This window comes from Caretta caretta, chromosome 3 (genome assembly GCF_965140235.1).
Source record: "Caretta caretta isolate rCarCar2 chromosome 3, rCarCar1.hap1, whole genome shotgun sequence".
Taxonomy (NCBI): Eukaryota; Metazoa; Chordata; order Testudines; family Cheloniidae; genus Caretta; species Caretta caretta.
The window spans coordinates 68,065,340-68,082,607 of NC_134208.1; the positions used below are offsets into that span (position 1 = coordinate 68,065,340).

Sequence of the window (17,268 nt, forward strand, 5' to 3'; positions counted from 1 at the left end):
CAAATCCAGGTTCTCTCACCCCCTCACCCCCCTCCAAAAACCACACACACAAACTCACTCTCCTGCTGGTAATAGCTCATCCAAAATGACCACTCTCCCTACAATGTGCATGGTAATCAAGGTGGACCATGTCCAGCACAAATCCAGGCTCTCTCACCCCCCCCCCCTTTTCCCCCCTCCCCCCAGGACACACACACACACACACAAACTCACTCTCCTGCTGGCAATAGCTCATCCAAACTGACCACTCTCCAAGTTTAAATCCAAGTTTAACCAGAACGTCTGGGGGCGGGGAGGTAGGAAAAAACAAGGGGAAATAGGCTACCTTGCATAATGACTTAGCCACTCCCAGTCTCTATTTAAGCCTAAATTAATAGTATCCAATTTGCAAATGAATTCCAATTCAGCATTTTCTCGCTGGAGTCTGGATTTGAAGTTTTTTTGTTTTAAGATAGCGACCTTCATGTCTGTGATTGCGTGACCAGAGAGATTGAAGTGTTCTCCGACTGGTTTATGAATGTTATAATTCTTGACATCTGATTTGTGTCCATTTATTCTTTTACGTAGAGACTGTCCAGTTTGACCAATGTACATGGCAGAGGGGCATTGCTGGCACATGATGGCATATATCACATTGGTGGATGTGCAGGTGAACGAGCCTCTGATAGTGTGGCTGATGTTATTAGGCCCTGTGATGGTGTCCCCTGAATAGATATGTGGGCACAGTTGGCAACGGGCTTTGTTGCAAGGGTAAGTTCCTGGGTTAGTGGTTCTGTTGTGTGGTATGTGGTTGTTGGTGAGTATTTGCTTCAGGTTGGGGGGCTGTCTGTAGGCAAGGACTGGCCTGTCTCCCAAGATTTGTGAGAGTGTTGGGTCATCCTTCAGGATAGGTTGTAGATCCTTAATAATGCGTTGGAGGGGTTTTAGTTGGGGGCTGAAGGTGACGGCTAGTGGCGTTCTGTTATTTTCTTTGTTAGGCCTGTCCTGTAGTAGGTAACTTCTGGGAACTCTTCTGGCTCTATCAATCTGTTTCTTCACTTCCGCAGGTGGGTACTGTAGTTGTAAGAAAGCTTGACAGAGATCTTGTAGGTGTTTGTCTCTGTCTGAGGGGTTGGAGCAAATGCGGTTGTATCGCAGAGCTTGGCTGTAGACGATGGATCGTGTGGTGTGGTCAGGGTGAAAGCTGGAGGCATGTAGGTAGGAATAGCGGTCAGTAGGTTTCCGGTATAGGGTGGTGTTTATGTGACCATTGTTTATTAGCACTGTAGTGTCCAGGAAGTGGATCTCTTGTGTGGACTGGACCAGGCTGAGGTTGATGGTGGGATGGAAGTTGTTGAAATCATGGTGGAATTCCTCAAGGGCTTCTTTTCCATGGGTCCAGATGATGAAGATGTCATCAATATAGCGCAAGTAGAGTAGGGGCTTTAGGTGACGAGAGCTGAGGAAGCGTTGTTCTAAATCAGCCATAAAAACGTTGGCATACTGTGGGGCCATGCGGATACCCATAGCAGTGCCGCTGATCTGAAGGTATATATTGTCCCCAAATGTAAAATAGTTATGGGTAAGGACAAAGTCACAAAGTTCAGCCACCAGGTTAGCCGTGACATTATCGGGGATAGTGTTCTTGACGGCTTGTAGTCCCTCTTTGTGTGGAATGTTGGTGTAGAGGGCTTCTACATCCATAGTGGCCAGGATGGTGTTATCAGGAAGATCACCAATGGATTGAAGTTTCCTCAGGAAGTCAGTGGTGTCTCGAAGGTAGCTGGGAGTGCTGGTAGCGTAGGGCCTGAGGAGGGAGTCTACATAGCCAGACAATCCTGCTGTCAGGGTGCCAATGCCTGAGATGATGGGGCGCCCAGGATTTCCAGGTTTATGGATTTTGGGTAATAGATAGAATATCCCATGTCGGGGTTCCAGGGGTGTTTCTGTGCGGATTTGATCTTGTGCTTTTTCAGGAAGTTTCTTGAGCAAATGCTGTAGTTGCTTTTGGTAACTCTCAGTGGGATCATAGGGTAATGGCTTGTAGAAAGTGGTGTTGGAGAGCTGCCGAGCAGCCTCTTGTTCATATTCCGACCTATTCATGACAACAGCACCTCCTTTGTCAGCCTTTTTGATTATGATGTCAGAGTTGTTTCTGAGGCTGTGGATGGCATTGTGTTCCGCATGGCTGAGGTTATGGGGCAAGTGATGCTGCTTTTCCACAATTTCAGCCCGTGCACGTCGGCGGAAGCACTCTATGTAGAAGTCCAGTCTGCTGTTTCGACCTTCAGGAGGAGTCCACCTAGAATCCTTCTTTTTGTAGTGTTGGTAGGGAGGCCTCTGTGGATTAGTATGTTGTTCAGAGGTATTTTGGAAATATTCCTTGAGTCGGAGACGTCGAAAATAGGATTCTAGGTCACCACAGAACTGTATCATGTTCGTGGGGGTGGAGGGGCAGAAGGAGAGGCCCCGAGATAGGACAGCTGCTTCTGCTGGGCAGAGAGTATAGTTGGATAGGTTAACAATATTGCTAGGTGGGTTGAGGGAACCATTGCTGTGGCCCCTTGTAGTATGTAGTAGTTTAGAAAGTTTAGTGTCCTTTTTCTTTTGTAGAGAAGCAAAGTGTGCGTTGTAAATGGCTTGTCTAGTTTTAATAAAATCCAGCCACGAGGAAGTTTGTGTGGAAGGTTGGTTTTTTATGAGAGTATCCATTTTTGAGAGCTCATTCTTAATCTTTCCCTGTTTGCTGTAGAGGATGTTGATCAGGTGATTCCGCAGTTTCTTTGAGAGCGTGTGGCACAAGCTGTCAGCATAGTCTGTGTGGTATGTAGATTGTAATGGATTTTTTACCTTCAGTCCTTTTGGTACGATGTCCATCTGTTTGCATTTGGAAAGGAAGATGATGTCTGTCTGTATCTCTACAAGTTTTTTTCATGCAGTTGATAGATTTCCACTCCATACGGCTAAATGCAGTGCCTTGCATAATGACAGGTTTCAGAGTAACAGCCGTGTTAGAGTGAGTTTGTGTGTGTGGTTTTTGGAAGGGGGTGAGGGAGTGAGAGAACCTGGATTTGTGCAGGAAATGGCCCACCTTGATTATCATGCACATTGTGAAGAGAGTTGTCACTTTGGATGGGCTATTACCAGCAGGAGAGTGAGTTTGTGTGTAGGGGGGTGGAGGGTGAGAAAACCTGGATTTGTGCTGGAAATGGCCCAACTTGATGATCACTTTAGATAAGCTATTACCAGCAGGACAGTGGGGTGGGAGGAGGTATTGTTTCATGATCTCTGTGTGTATATAATATCTGCTGCAGTTTCCACGGTATGCATCCGATGAAGTGAGCTGTAACTCACGAAAGCTCATGCTCAAATAAATTGGTTAGTCTCTAAGGTGCCACAAGTACTCCTTTTCTTTTTGCGAATACAGACTAACACAGCTGTTACTCTGAAACCTGTCATTGTGGCAGCTTAGAGACTAGCTCACGAAAGCTCATGCTCAAATAAATTCGTTAGTCTCTAAGGTGCCACAAGTACTCCTTTTCTTTTTGCGAATACAGACTAACACGGCTGTTCCTCTGAAATTTATTTGAGAATTTTTGCAAATTTGCAAAACAGACTCCAAGAGAGACTGCTGAATTGGAATTAATTTGCAAACTGGATACAATTAACTTAGGCTTGAATAAAGAGTGGGAGTGGTTGGGTCATTACACAAAGTAAAACTATTTCCCCATGTTTATCCCCACCCCCACCCCCCACGCTGTTCCTCAGACGTTCTTGTCAACTGCTGGAAATGGCCCACCTTGATTATCACAACAAAAGGTCCGTCCCCCGTTCCCCCCCATCCCCGCTCTCCTGCTGGTAATAGCTCACCTTAAGTGATCACTCTCGTTACAGTGTGTATTGTAACACCCACTGTTTCATGTTCTCTGTGTATATAAAATCTCCCCACTGTATTTTCCACTGAATGCATCCGATGAAGTGAGCTGTAGCTCACAAAAGCTTATGCTCAAATAAATCTGTTAGTCTCTAAGGTGCCACAAGTCCTCCTTTTCTTTTTGCGGATACAGACTAACACGGCTGCTACTCTAAGACCTTTAAGTAAATTTGCTAACAGATGGCATCATGATGCAATCAAAAAGGTCAGCCTCCGCCTATATCAGGGCATTCTTGCTGGAATATTTGATCATTGTCAGTCAATAAGCAGTGAACTGACCAGTCAATTGACATTATTTTATCAGTCTATTGTCTTGCCAAATCTACTCTCAGCAAGGCACATTTTTAACATTATCAAGAATTTAAACAAATTTTACATCACAATTTTTTCTCTGAAACACACTGTGATCACTACTAAAATATCAACATTTGCCAATCCTTTTCCACACAGTGCTATGTGAGATCCAGAGTTGCCCACTATGCTTATAATAGGTAACAAAGCTGTGGTATCTCAATGCCATTGTGTGGTACCATGTTAGCAAATGCTTACTTTTTAATATTGATCACTGTACCGGCAATTTTCCAAAGATCAATGTAACAATTTTGTCAAATAGCCCAAAACAACACATGTTATCATTTCTATATATATTTATCTGGCTCTAAGTTTTTAATGAAAAACAATCAAGCTTTTGATTCCAATAATCTCTGATCCAAGTCAGAATACCATGTTCACAGATCTTTAGCTAACTGCATTTGGGCTATGATTTTTATTTTTATTTGAAGGCTAAAGAGGAAAAAGAAGATGCAGTGGAACAAGCCCTTGATCAGGCAACTGCTGAACACAACAGTTTCTTAGAAGACCTAAAAAAAAAGCATGAAAAGGAACTAAAGGTTTGGAGTCATTTGCTTCCACTTCTAATAGACCAAATATTTTCCTGTAGAAATGTCCAACTATGGAATTGAATCACCTTATCAACAAAATACATTGTCATACTATATGTTTAAAGATGTTCTGTTTGTGCTTGTCCACTGCTATCATTTTGTATCAGCTGGGAACTGAGTCCTGTTGTCTGATAGGGTAGCTTGCCTTGAGGATCATTGTGTTTTTCCTTATGCCAGATTATTTGGTTCTGTCTGGTCAGATACTTGGGTTAGCTAGTTCTTTCTGATTGGTCTTTAGCATTCTATACTTTAATTTTTGTTATATGAAACTTAGTTGTTTTGTGACAGATGCCCTGTAAGATCCCAATTCAGCAAACTGCTTGAGCACATGCTTAACTTTAAGCACCTGCTTACGTCGATTTCTATTCAGCACAGCAGTTAAAGATGGGATTAACTTTCAGCACATTCTTAAATTCCACTGATACCACAGCTAAGCAGATGTTTAAATGGTTTGCTGAACTGCAGCCTAAATGGCCTGAATTTCTAAAATAAATATAATTAGACATATACTACTGTATATATATATATATATATACATACCCCCCTCTAAACTGAGCATGCAAATTATAATGTTTTATTGTATATAGACTCAACAATGTGCTTAATTTGCATGCTGGGATATCTGATAAAAGATACAAACACAAATATAAATACAAAGGAATACAACTACAAACAGCAATTAAGCTTCTACAGCATTCTATTCTATTCTATAGGTTTTTATATCACTGAAGTATCTGAGGGCTTTCCAATAGTGCATTAAGCAATGGACCATCATCTGTGTCACATTCATTCTCACATTCTCTCCCCAGTGGGAAAAATGTGTGCAGTGGAGTGTTTTGTTGTGTGTTTATGTTAGAGAAGGCAAGGTCAAAAGAATGTGTCTTGCACTGAGTGGAACGTGGTGAGGTCTGTGATGGTCTTTCGTTCCTGTTGGAGTTCACTCCAGTCTTGCCCCCAAGAAAGCTCTGTCTCCAGATCTTATAGCCTCCACTATAGGTTGCAGACTCTCAGAATTCCTGATGTATCACAATTCACTCACTAGCTGTGACGAAGTGGGATTGTTCTTAATGTTTTCTCTGAATATTGTGGGGGTGCCTCAGTTTCCCCTATGCAGTTCTTAAGTATCCAGGTGGTGGGATAAGGGTGTATGATCGTTGCAGAGCCCTAGAGGGCAGGTGTGTGCAGGAGTCTGGACACAAAGAATGGCCAACACCCTGTTTCCTGGCAACTGGTGGCCTGGCCCTTCCCCCCTGCAAGGTGAGAGCTAAAGGGTTGGAGAACAAAGGAATCAGGTGATCTCCTGACCCGGGAAAGGGACAAAGCCCATAGGAGGAGGGGCTGGAGAGAGTTTCAGTTTCGGGCTGGGTGGTCAAACCCAGGGAACCCCAAGGCTGGGGTCTAAGCTCCCTGCCCCCCAGAAGGACTTGACTGAGGGGTCCTGGTTGTACCCATAAGCTCTGTTTTAGACTGTGTTGCTATTGTCCAATAAACCTTCCATTTCACTGGCTGGCTGAGAGTCACAGTGAATCCTAGGAAGAGGGGTGCAGGGCCCGGACTCCCCCACACTTCATGACACTAGCCACAAGTTTTATTAAGGATTTTTTGTGGGTATATAAGGACATTAATATGTGCTGTTTGCACCAACGAAATGGATACAAATACAAAAATCATAACAAACCCTGGACACAAGACATGCCACTCAGCATATAAACCACAAGAAAGGAGATAAACTACAACAAAGGGAAGATATATTCAATGTGGTTATAAAGTATTTTAAGTTTGGTAATTTGTTTGCTCTTTTTGTGGTTAACCTAACAGTGGTTTAACAATAACCTCTGGGTCTTGAACCAGATGGGCAGTAAATTGGAGAGGAGAGTATATGACCGGGGATTCATTTAAGCCCTGTTTAAGCAAACTGACTGACGGCAATGGCTGACAGCAGCAGGTCCCACTGAATGGGTGCTGAAAATACTTTAACAGTTAGTGTAGTGTCTCTGAGACAGACCACATTCGATTCCATCCCCTGCCCATCCAAGCTGCTTAGTACTGCCATGCCTTTACTTACCAGAATTATCAATGTCTGGCTTTGTGAGGGAAGGGTGTTGAATATTCTGAAGCATACAGTGCTCTGCCCCCTTGTCCACCTCTCCAAAAAACCCTGTCATTAAGCAAGACCCTGCCCTGGCCCTTGTGAGGAGGGGGAGTAGTCTTGATCTGCAGTGGGAGTTTAGGAGGCACTGGAGGACATTCTTGTGTCTTAGGCAGAAAAGCAGAAAAGGCATGGAGTAATGGCATTGGAAAAGATAGAGACGGACCAAAGATAGAAAACCCTAATATGCTGGAGAGTGGAGGCATGGAACAAGGTCTGGGTTTTAGTGGGAGGTTAAGAAGAACCAAAGTTTTTTGCTTTGTGTTGTTGAGAGAGAGGCCTACAGGAGGATCTAGATGTATAATGGGGGCTCTTAGGAGCTGGAATAGGGTTGAATGCTATTGCAAGTGAGAGGGAGGTCTGAATTAGGGGCTTGGGGAATATGGAGGAGGGTCCATTACTACATTCTTTTGAGGACAAAGACATGAAATGAGTGTTTGGGGAGCTATGGGAGGAGTTTAGTGCAAGATCTGTGTTTGCATATGTGGCAATACATATGGAAGGGAAAATGTGTGTGGTGAGGTACTGATTGTCTTTCATTGGATAAACCTGAATTCCAGCATCAGCTAATAAACATAAAAGCATTATAGCTATTTAACTACTGTTAGCATAAGCACAAATTTGACTTTACAATAAGTCAAACTCTCCTACCTTTTGTTATGATTTCTATGATGAACTTTGTTCCTATACTCTGAGCCCAATCATCCCTCGGAGATCTGTGCACAGAGAATGCAAAAAATGCAGCTGTACCACTGTCACCCTTTGAACATGGGGAGGAGATGGATATGAATCAATCAGAGACATCTCATTTTCCCCCTCCTCCCCTTTCATTGAATCTTAAGAAGACCTCTCCGCAGGGTTGAGGGTCCATGTCTATGAAGGGGATGGTCCAACTCATTATACTACATTCTATACATATAGTAGTATGTTGTAGTAAAATGGCACCTCTCACTGGGAGACACCAACACCAGTCACAATCAGAGAGATACTGAAATATTTACAATTTTCTAAAACTAGCTCTGACATTTTCTTTTTAATATATAGATTCTTACCTGTAATTATTTAAGTAATTACAAGTAAGAGGCAAGAACACCCAAACTTTGACCAACAAAAGGCTACACTGGCAACAAGGGCCAGGCCTGATTTCATTCATGTTGTAGTAGCCAGGCAAGGTACTAACAAACTTCAACAGGACTTTATTTTTTAAAGTGGAAACCTCTTTTCCAAGCCGCTGCTGCACCCTCAGTAGCTTTCCCTCAGCCTCTTCAACTCCTCCCCCGTCTTTCCTGTTTCCTGTCCTTTCAGACTCCCAACAGCCAGTGCTCCCAATTCTAATAATTACAAACAACATCTAAACACCACATTCCCTTCTCTCTTAAGAAACTCTCCCAATTACAACAAACATTGTTGTTCTAACCACAGGAACAAATAGGAAACGAGGCACTATACTGTTGACAGAAATATTACACTAAAAACACTATAGATACTACATAACATAGTCTCTAGTCCAGACAGGTGGTCGTCTGGGTCTGACAGGCCGTCTCTCAAGCCCCGGTTCCAGTGCAATGTCTTGTTGTGTTGATACTAGTGAAGTCATCCAATGCAGACTGGGTATTGGCATAATCTCCTCTTGGTGCATAGGCAGGGGCAAGATAAGAAGCATTCCATACCCGCCCATCAGAAAGTCGATAGGTGTAAGGTCCCTTCTTCTCTATGATTTTAAGAGGAACTGTGAATTTATGGTCCCCTTTGCGTAAAAGTCCAGGTTTTCGTATTCTAACGAAGGAACCACACTGAAACTTTGGTTCCTTAGCACTCCGCCGCTTGTCTGTGAAAGCCTTATACTTTGCTTGGCTCTGTTCAACTGTTTTTCTCACATCATCCTCGGCTGGGGGCCTCAGGTCGAGCCTTTAACAATCCAGCAATGTTCAGTTTAGCATTCATCTGTTTCCCATGCAGTAACTCCGCGGGTGATCTTTGCATTGTGGCATGTCATGTAACCCGGTATGCTCGCAAGAAATCAGTAGTGAAGGTTATCCACAATCGCCCCTTCCAGTTTAGCCATTTGCAAACTCTCTTTCAAACTTCTGTTAAACAGTTCGATTTCCCCATTGGCTTGAGGGTAGTATAGGGATGACCTTCTGTGTAAAATGTTCCTCTCTGCTAGAAAAGTTTCAAACTCCAGGGAAGTAAACTGACTACCATTATCTGAAACCAGTTCTTTGGGGTTTCCTTCCCTGCTAAAAACTGAAGAGAGGAACTTAATTACTATAGCAGAGGAGATTTGCGATGTAAACGCTACCTCAGGCCATTTACTGAAATAGTCTATTAAGGTGATGGCATAATGACAGTCAATTGGAGCAGTATCAAAGGGTCCTACAATGTCAATCACCACTTTTTCCCATGCAGATTCAGGAAGAGGAACAGGCTGTAATGGAGGGGTACATGTCACTGCTGTCTTATCATGCATTTGGCAAGTGACACAGGATTTTATGAGTGCTTCAGTTTAAGAGTCCATCCCTGGCCACCAATACAGATCCCGTAGTCATTGTTTGGTTCTGACAATTCCTTGATGAGTATCGTGTGCTAGGTATATGAGTTTTGATTGTAATTCTTCTGGCACAAGTAGCTGGTGTGTACCTCATAGCACCCAGCCATCGAGCAAAGAAAGTTCATCCCGAACTCTAAAATAAGGCAGCAAAACTGGGTCAAGGTTTTTAGGGTTACTGGGCCATCTCTTTGTCAGAAATTCCCATAGTTTTTGTTGAATTGGACATGCTAAACAAGCAGCTTGAAATTGTTTTCTCGTAACTGCAGTAAGAGTGCTTGTGATAAGCGCAACTACTACATCCTCATCCTCCAGTGGACCATCTGGTGAAGGCAAAGGCAGGCAAGAAAGGCAATCAGCTATCACATTTTGGTTTCCAGGCTTATATTCCAGTTCATAATTGAAAGAGAGTAGTCTTGCAGACCATCTAGCAATACGATATCCTGCTCTTCCCAGTCCTTTTGTGGTGAGCAATGTCGTCAAAGGGCTGTGGTCTGTGTGCAACTTGAACGTGTGGCCCCACAGGTAAGTTCTGCATTTTTCAGTAGCCCAGACACAAGCAAGTGCTTCTTTTTCGACTGTAGAATATTTTCTCTCAGCATTACTTAGTGTCCTTGAAGCAAATGCAACAGTCCTCTCTGTGTTGTCCTCATGAAGTTGTGTGAGGACAGCCCCAAGTCCATAATCAGAAGCATCAGTAGTTACAATTGTGGGCAATGTAGGACTGAATAGTGCAAGTACTGGACTATGTACAATCAAGTCTTTCACCATTTCGAAACTAGCTTGTGCATCCATTGTCCACACTAAGGTTGAACTTCCCCATAGTAATTCTTGTAACGGTTCAATGACAGAAGCATAATTGGGAATGAATTTTGCATACCAGGCGGTAGGAACCAAGCAGGAACGTAAGGTTTGCAAATCTGTTGGAGGAGAAGCATTTGAAATTGCCACGATATGAGCCGAATCAGGTTTTAGTCCAGCCTGTGAAATTGTATGTCCCAGAAAGGAGAGTTCAGTTTGTCTAAATTTGCAATTGGACCTATTGAGATTGAGGCCTGTTTTGCTGATGCAGTTTAATACAGACTGCAGGTTATTGTCATGCTCCTCCGAAGTATTTCCAAACATGATAATATCGTCCAAATAGCACTGAACTCCATGTTGATTCTTCAAAATCAATGACATCATTTTTTGGAAGGCACTTGGGGCTGATGCGAGACCCTATGGAAAAAATTTAAAATGGAATAGTCCCTCATGTGTAATAAATGCTGTGAGGTCTCTGCTATCTTCATACAACATAACCTGGTGGTATGCGCTCTGCAAATCAAGAGTAGAAAACATCTTTGCTCCACGGAGTTCTGCAAATACTTCTTCTATGTGAGGAAGAGGATGGCTGTCAATCACAATAGCTTTATTTGGCTCCCTTAAGTCCACACAAAGGCGAGTGCCTCCACCCTTCTTCTGCATCACTACTATAGGTGAAACCCATTCTGAGAAGTTAATCGCCTCAATAATGTCCTATTGAACAAGTTTTCTAAGTTCCTCTGAAACAGCTTCCCTGACTGAAAATGGTAAGCGTCGTAATTTCTGTCGTACTGGCATCACATTATTCCGCATTTTAGCTTTATGCAGAAACCCATAAGCACAGCCGAGTTTCTCCTCAACCTGGTGTTGGGTCCCAGCTGAAACTGGTGTGTGTACCGCAAGAGTGCTTTGCTGAGGAAGATCAATTCGTCCATTAACTACCCTGAGATTTAAAGCAGCCAATAAATCTCTGCCAAGGATAGCAGTGCCTTTGTGAACAATGTAGAACTCTGCAGTTACACAGCAATCACCAAAAGTAAATATTGCTGGCAGGCAGCCATGTACTGGAATATGGTTTTTCAAATAGCACACCAAGTGAAGCTTGGGTTCAGTAAGAGGCACATCTTTAAAGTAATGCAAATAGATGGAATCAGGTAGATTAGATACTGCTGAGCCAGTGTCCAACATTAGCTGAATAGAGTGTGATTTGCTTGAGGGTATGGTGGAAACGTTTACCGTGTACTTTATTTGTTCTGGAATATGTGTAGTAGTGATTTCGTCCATGCTCAGCACAGTAACATCTGGTATTGTAACTGCATGCACCTGTTGATTGAACTGGCTGCTGCGACATACTTTAGCAAAATGCCCAATCTTTTTCCAGTGATTGCACTGAGCTACTTTTGCCGGACATCCTGTGTAGCTTGCAAGGTGTTGTGGGGATCCACAGTGAAAGCATGCTTTTACTGTATTTTGAATTTGCTGATTTGGTGGTTTTTCATTAGTTTTCCTCTTGTAATTGTTTGTCTGCGACGATAGTGAGCTTTTCTGCAAAGGAGTCACAGCCTGGACTGTGCCTCCTGTATCCATGCTCATTATTTTGGGTTCAGCTGTAGCTGACTCAATCTGGGTAGCAATGGTTATTGAATCATAGAATCATAGAATATCAGGGTTGGAAGGGACCTCAGGAGGTCATCTAGTCCAACCCCCTGCTCAAAGCAGGACCAATCCCCAATTGTTGCTTTTTCTCGTGTAAGTTGTGGTTCTAGAAGTAAACGTTCTCTTACACGAAGCATGGTTGTTTTCTCAATGAGCTGGTCTCTAATCATCTCATCTGCCATATTCCCAAAGTCACAAGTTACAATCAGACTCCTCAGGGAAGCAATATACTGCATTATAGTCTCCCCTGGTTTCTGCTCACACTGGCGAAATCTGTAGCGATTAGGTACTACATTCACTTTTGGTACAAAAACATTCTTTAATGCAGCGAGTGCAGTCTCATATTTATCATCTGCAAGGGGAAAAGTGTAAACTATACGCTGCCCTTCTGCTCTAAGGCAGTGGATTAGCAGAGCACGCTTTCTTACTTCAGAAATCTCTGTAGCACTGATTGGAAGCAGATAAGTCTCAAACTTATGGATCCAGGCAGTAAAAGCAATTGGAGGCTCACCTGGACTTTGCAGAAAGGGTGCAGGTGGGTTCAGAGGCAGAAGATCCATCCTCGTCGCCAGAATGTTGTAGTAGCCAGGCCAAGGTACTAACAAACTTCAACAGGACTTTATTTTTTAAAGTGGAAACCTCTTTTCCAAGCTGCTGCTGCACCCTCAGTAGCTCTCCCTCAGCCTCTTCAGCTCCTCCCCAGGACCGGCTCTCGGCACCAGCAAAGCAAGCACGTGCTTGGGGCGGCACATTTCCAGGAGCGGCGTTCCAGCCATCCTTTTTTTTTGGGGCAGTTGCGCTCTCGGAGCTGCACCACTTAGATAGGGCGAGGGTGCCGCGCCCCCAGCCACAGCGGGAAGGGGAAGCCCCGGCCCCGGGATGCTGAGCTGCCAGGGCCCAGCCGCCACCTGGGGAGGAGAGGGCGCGTCCTGTCGGGGAGCCAGGGCTGCGCTGCCTCATCTGCACACTGGCTGCTGCGCTGCCTTGTGCCACCCCTTATATCGGGGCTTCTCTGCGCGGCCGGGCGGGGGAGAGGGGAAAGCCCCTGCAGGCGCTGGGAGAAGGTGACATCACTGCCTCCACTTCCAGCGCCGCCTGCGAGCCCCAGCCCCACCTGAGCTTGGGGCGGCAAATTTTTTGCTTGGGGCGGCAAAAAACCTAGAGCCGGCCCTGCTCCTCCCCCTCCTTCCCGTTTCCTGTCCTTTCACACTCCCAGCAGCCAGTGCTCCCAATTCTAATAATTACAAGCAACATCTAAACACCACAATTCATCACAGATTTCAGCTGTCCTTATCTTCATTATGAAGATTTGGCTAGTAGACCTGCAGTTTACACCTTTGTACTAAACTAAGGGTGACCAAAGGCTGATTTTGACCTCTGACCAAACTGTGACCAGTGACCACCCCTAATCGAGGGCATAACAAGTCATGGAATTTTCCTTTAATGATCTATTGAAATGCTGTTCTTCCTCTGACCTTGTTTTTTTCTTTAAAAACGGGGATTGAACAATAAATTTTTATTCACTATTTTAAATCTACTTTAACTGTTTCTTAAGGAAGCGGTGATAAAAAAGGAGAGAGAGATGCAGCGGCACCTGGAAGATGAGCTGAAGAGGGAATCTGAAGCTGCAGAGCAGCGCATGGCTCACAAACTTCAGCGCATCCTGATGGAGTGTGCTTTGGAAAAGATGCACGCTGTAGCTGATGCCAGAAAACAGGAGAGGCAGACAGCATCCCAAGCAATGGCCACGCAGAAAAAGTATTCTTGCCATTTTCTAAAGTTTAACCGTTCATCCATTTTTATAATTAGCAAAAATGCATATACCAACAGTAAGCAAAGTATCCTAAGGGCTTTCTATGGCACCCATCTTCATCTTCTAAGCACTGATATCCTAACTAGAATTCTACCTATGGAATTCATACAAAGTATATTGAAACATGTAACTAAAGAAACAAGACTTGACAACATCAACCTTGCTCATTCCCAGACTTTCAAGAAACAGATCAATATCTTTTAAAAATATTTCATACCGGAAATTCAAAAGGTGACTTTACTCTGAAAAGTGAGTGAAATTAGCATTGTGGGCTTTCAGGCTTCTTGTATCTCACAATTTCACATCATATTTACTTAGGTTAGAAGCAACATTTTTTTTTTTTTTTTTACTAATTGCCGGCACCACAAACTTAACCTGAGATCTGAAAGTCAAGCTTTGTTCTTTATGTGTCATCACCAGAAATAAAGATTTAGCAGGTCAAATTTAGCAGGTCTTCATTTGAAAGCAATGGGATTTTACAGGTTAAACTGAGGGCAACAGCTGGCCCTACAACTGGAATTTAGTTAATTATGTTAACAGTGTTGATACTTAATAATATCCTGCTCCCCTCTTCCATAAGATTAGAGAGTAGTAAGATTTACTTTTGTCACTAATGTCAGAAGTAATTCTAAAAACTCACAGAGAACAGATTTTTTGATAAGAATGTTCCCTTTTTAAAAGGTTTCAGAGTAGCAGCCGTGTTACTCCGTATTCGCAAAAAGAAAAGGAGTACTTGTGGCACCTTAGAGACTAACCAATTTATTTGAGCATAAGCTTTCGTGAGCGCTCACGAAAGCTTATGCTCAAACAAACTGGTTAGTCTCTAAGGTGCCACAAGTACTCCTTTCCCTTTTTAAAAGCCATTTTTCAGAATAAATCCATACTATAGTTGACATATTATGTAATATTTTCATTCTCACAATGAAAACAGGGCCCAGTCCTGCAGTCCTTATTTTCCACAGATAGACTACTACATCATCTTAGCTGGTATCTTCTGATTCTCCTGTCAGCTGAGTTCCTATGGGACCTGGTGAAAATTAAAACTCCTCCGCAAAGTGGAACAGCTAGGAGAATTTCCCCTTTGGCACAATGAACTTGACTGGCGCTGAGCTCACCATGGGGATACCCTTTGTAGTTTGTACTGAGCCAGCTTTGCTGAATTGCATCCACTGTGTTTGGGCAATGTTATACATTTTATACATTTTCTTGCCTTTATTTTCTTGCCTTATTGTACTGAACACAGATGTGTCTGATAAAACTTAAACAAAAATTAGGACATTTCCAGGCTACAAATCAATGTTTAGCCCCAATTCAGGAAAACATTCCTATTTGGGACAGCACTATAAAAAATTATTTGAAGTTAAAATGCAGAATACAAAATTGATTCTTCATGTTCTTCCCCCCCCCTCCACACACACACACCTTATTTGTTTAATTTTACATTTATTTTGATTATTATAACACTTTTCACCTTGACACATGCACCATCAAAATAATACCATCTGGTATACATATTGGAACTGATCTTCCATTGGTGTAAATCAGTATAGCTCCATTTAAGCATGCTGATTTACAGTATCAGAGGATCTGACCAGAGGATCTGGTCTTTCTGTTATCCTGTTTTAGTCCTGTCATCATTTTATTTCATGTTATAACTTCACTTATAATTTTAACAAAATCAGAAACTTATATAGCTGTATAGTGAATAAACTTTAAGGAATCTTTAATAATCATTCATAATGTATTAAACCTATCCTAAAGTTACTTTACAAATCAATTAACTTTTTAACAGAAAGCACACAGAGCAACTCCTGGAAGCTGGGGTATTGGCTAACAAAATACATCAGAAGAACCTGGATCAATTAAAAAAAGAAAAACATTATGAAATGAGTGTTGCCTTGGACATCACTCAAAAAGAGAAACAAGAGGAGGCTGAAAAACAGCTCAAAGAAGCAGAGATAACACATCAGGCCATATATGGAGAAATGACGACCAGCCTGAGAGAGACGGAAGCTCAAGTACAGACTCTTACCCAACAGCTAGAAAGCATGACAGCTTGGAAAGACAACCTGGAAGCTGAAATAGAAGAAACAAGACAATCTTTTCAAAACTACATTGATATTACGTTTCCTAAGCTGACCCCAGGACAAGCAGATTTTATCCTGCCATTCAGAAAGAGGTTTGAACACAGAGATATAAAAAATGAAGCAACAGATAATGACAAGGAACATAAAGACAGGATCGATGTGAGATTTACTGCTAGTACAGATCAGCACTTCCAATAGGTAATGCTGAAAAATAAATCAATTTCTGTTCACTGCATTAAACATGAGTCACTATAGGTAAAGGAAAAATAATCATTCCCATATTAATTAATGCACCAAGCTTAGGCAGGATATATTCATATTCTCTCCTACAAATGTAAAGTTAAGACTGCACTTCAACTTCCATTATAATAACCTCCTGTCTCAAAAATCTTTGAGCTGCAGTTTCACATGCTTGATATTAATCCAAAGACATTTTTTGAAGTGTGAGGAAAATCCATTCAGCCACTTTCCAGCGAACAAGAAACAATACACTTTTTCTCAGTTAAAAAAAAAGATTAAAGGCAATATTTGAAGTAGTGAAAGCGAAGTGAATCCTGGGCAGGGGTTACTGAAGAGAGAAGTGCCAGATCTGCTATATGCTCCTCCTATCCCAGGAACTGTGCAGAATTCTCCTCTGGTTGAGCTCCACTGGGTCATTGGTTTGGGGGGGATTTTAGGGCTAGGACCAGAACTGCTGCTCTTTGTTATATTCTTCCTGCAGACCCTGAGGATGTTCAACGGAGAGTTCACACTTCTTAAAGCAGTTTTTATCATCTAGGCTCCCCTTCCTTATGACACATCTGTGAGACAGTCAGTCTGTGGCAGCACTGCACCAGCAGAGTGGCTTTGAGGGATTCCATGGATCTTAGGAAATCCACTGGGTTTGATAGCTTAAACCTCTGCCCTTTCATCTCTTGACAAAATGATAAGCAGGAAATTCTGGCAGTCAAAACTCAGTTTCCTGTCTCCTAAACCAGATACACCCATATATGGCTCTAGGTCAGTGGTTCTCAAACTTTTGTATTGGTGACCCCTTTCACATAGCAAGCGTCTGAGCACAACCCCCCCATATAAATTAAAAACATTTTAAAATATATTTAACACCATTATAAATGCTGGAGGCAAAGCGGGGTTTGGGGTGGAGGCTGGCAGCTCACGACCCCCCCCCCCATGTAACAACCTCGCGACCCCCTGAGGGGTCCCGACCCCCAGTTTGAGAACCCCTGCTCTAGTGCAACCTGCACCCATAACTTAAAAGGAGCTTAATTTAAAAATTTCAGCTTTCACAAAGGTCTTGTTCTTAATGAGGAATAATCACTTGGGTAAATTTGATTTTTTTTTCTATCTATCTAAATACCTA

The 17,268-nt window shown here is 42.8% G+C and overlaps 1 protein-coding gene across 1 annotated transcript in view; it reads left to right on the forward strand.

Annotated features, from left to right (window-relative positions):
- The window catches only part of C3H6orf163 (chromosome 3 C6orf163 homolog), a 32,950-nt gene extending 15,973 nt beyond the window's left edge, over positions 1-16,977 (forward strand). Inside the window, exons 3-5 of the mRNA XM_048845070.2 lie at positions 4,696-4,803; positions 13,564-13,766; positions 15,614-16,977. Of these exons, the coding sequence (XP_048701027.2) occupies positions 4,696-4,803; positions 13,564-13,766; positions 15,614-16,106 (804 nt within the window). The 3' untranslated portion in view covers positions 16,107-16,977. The remainder of the gene's footprint in view (positions 1-4,695; positions 4,804-13,563; positions 13,767-15,613) is intronic.
- The last annotated feature ends 291 nt before the right edge of the window (positions 16,978-17,268 follow it).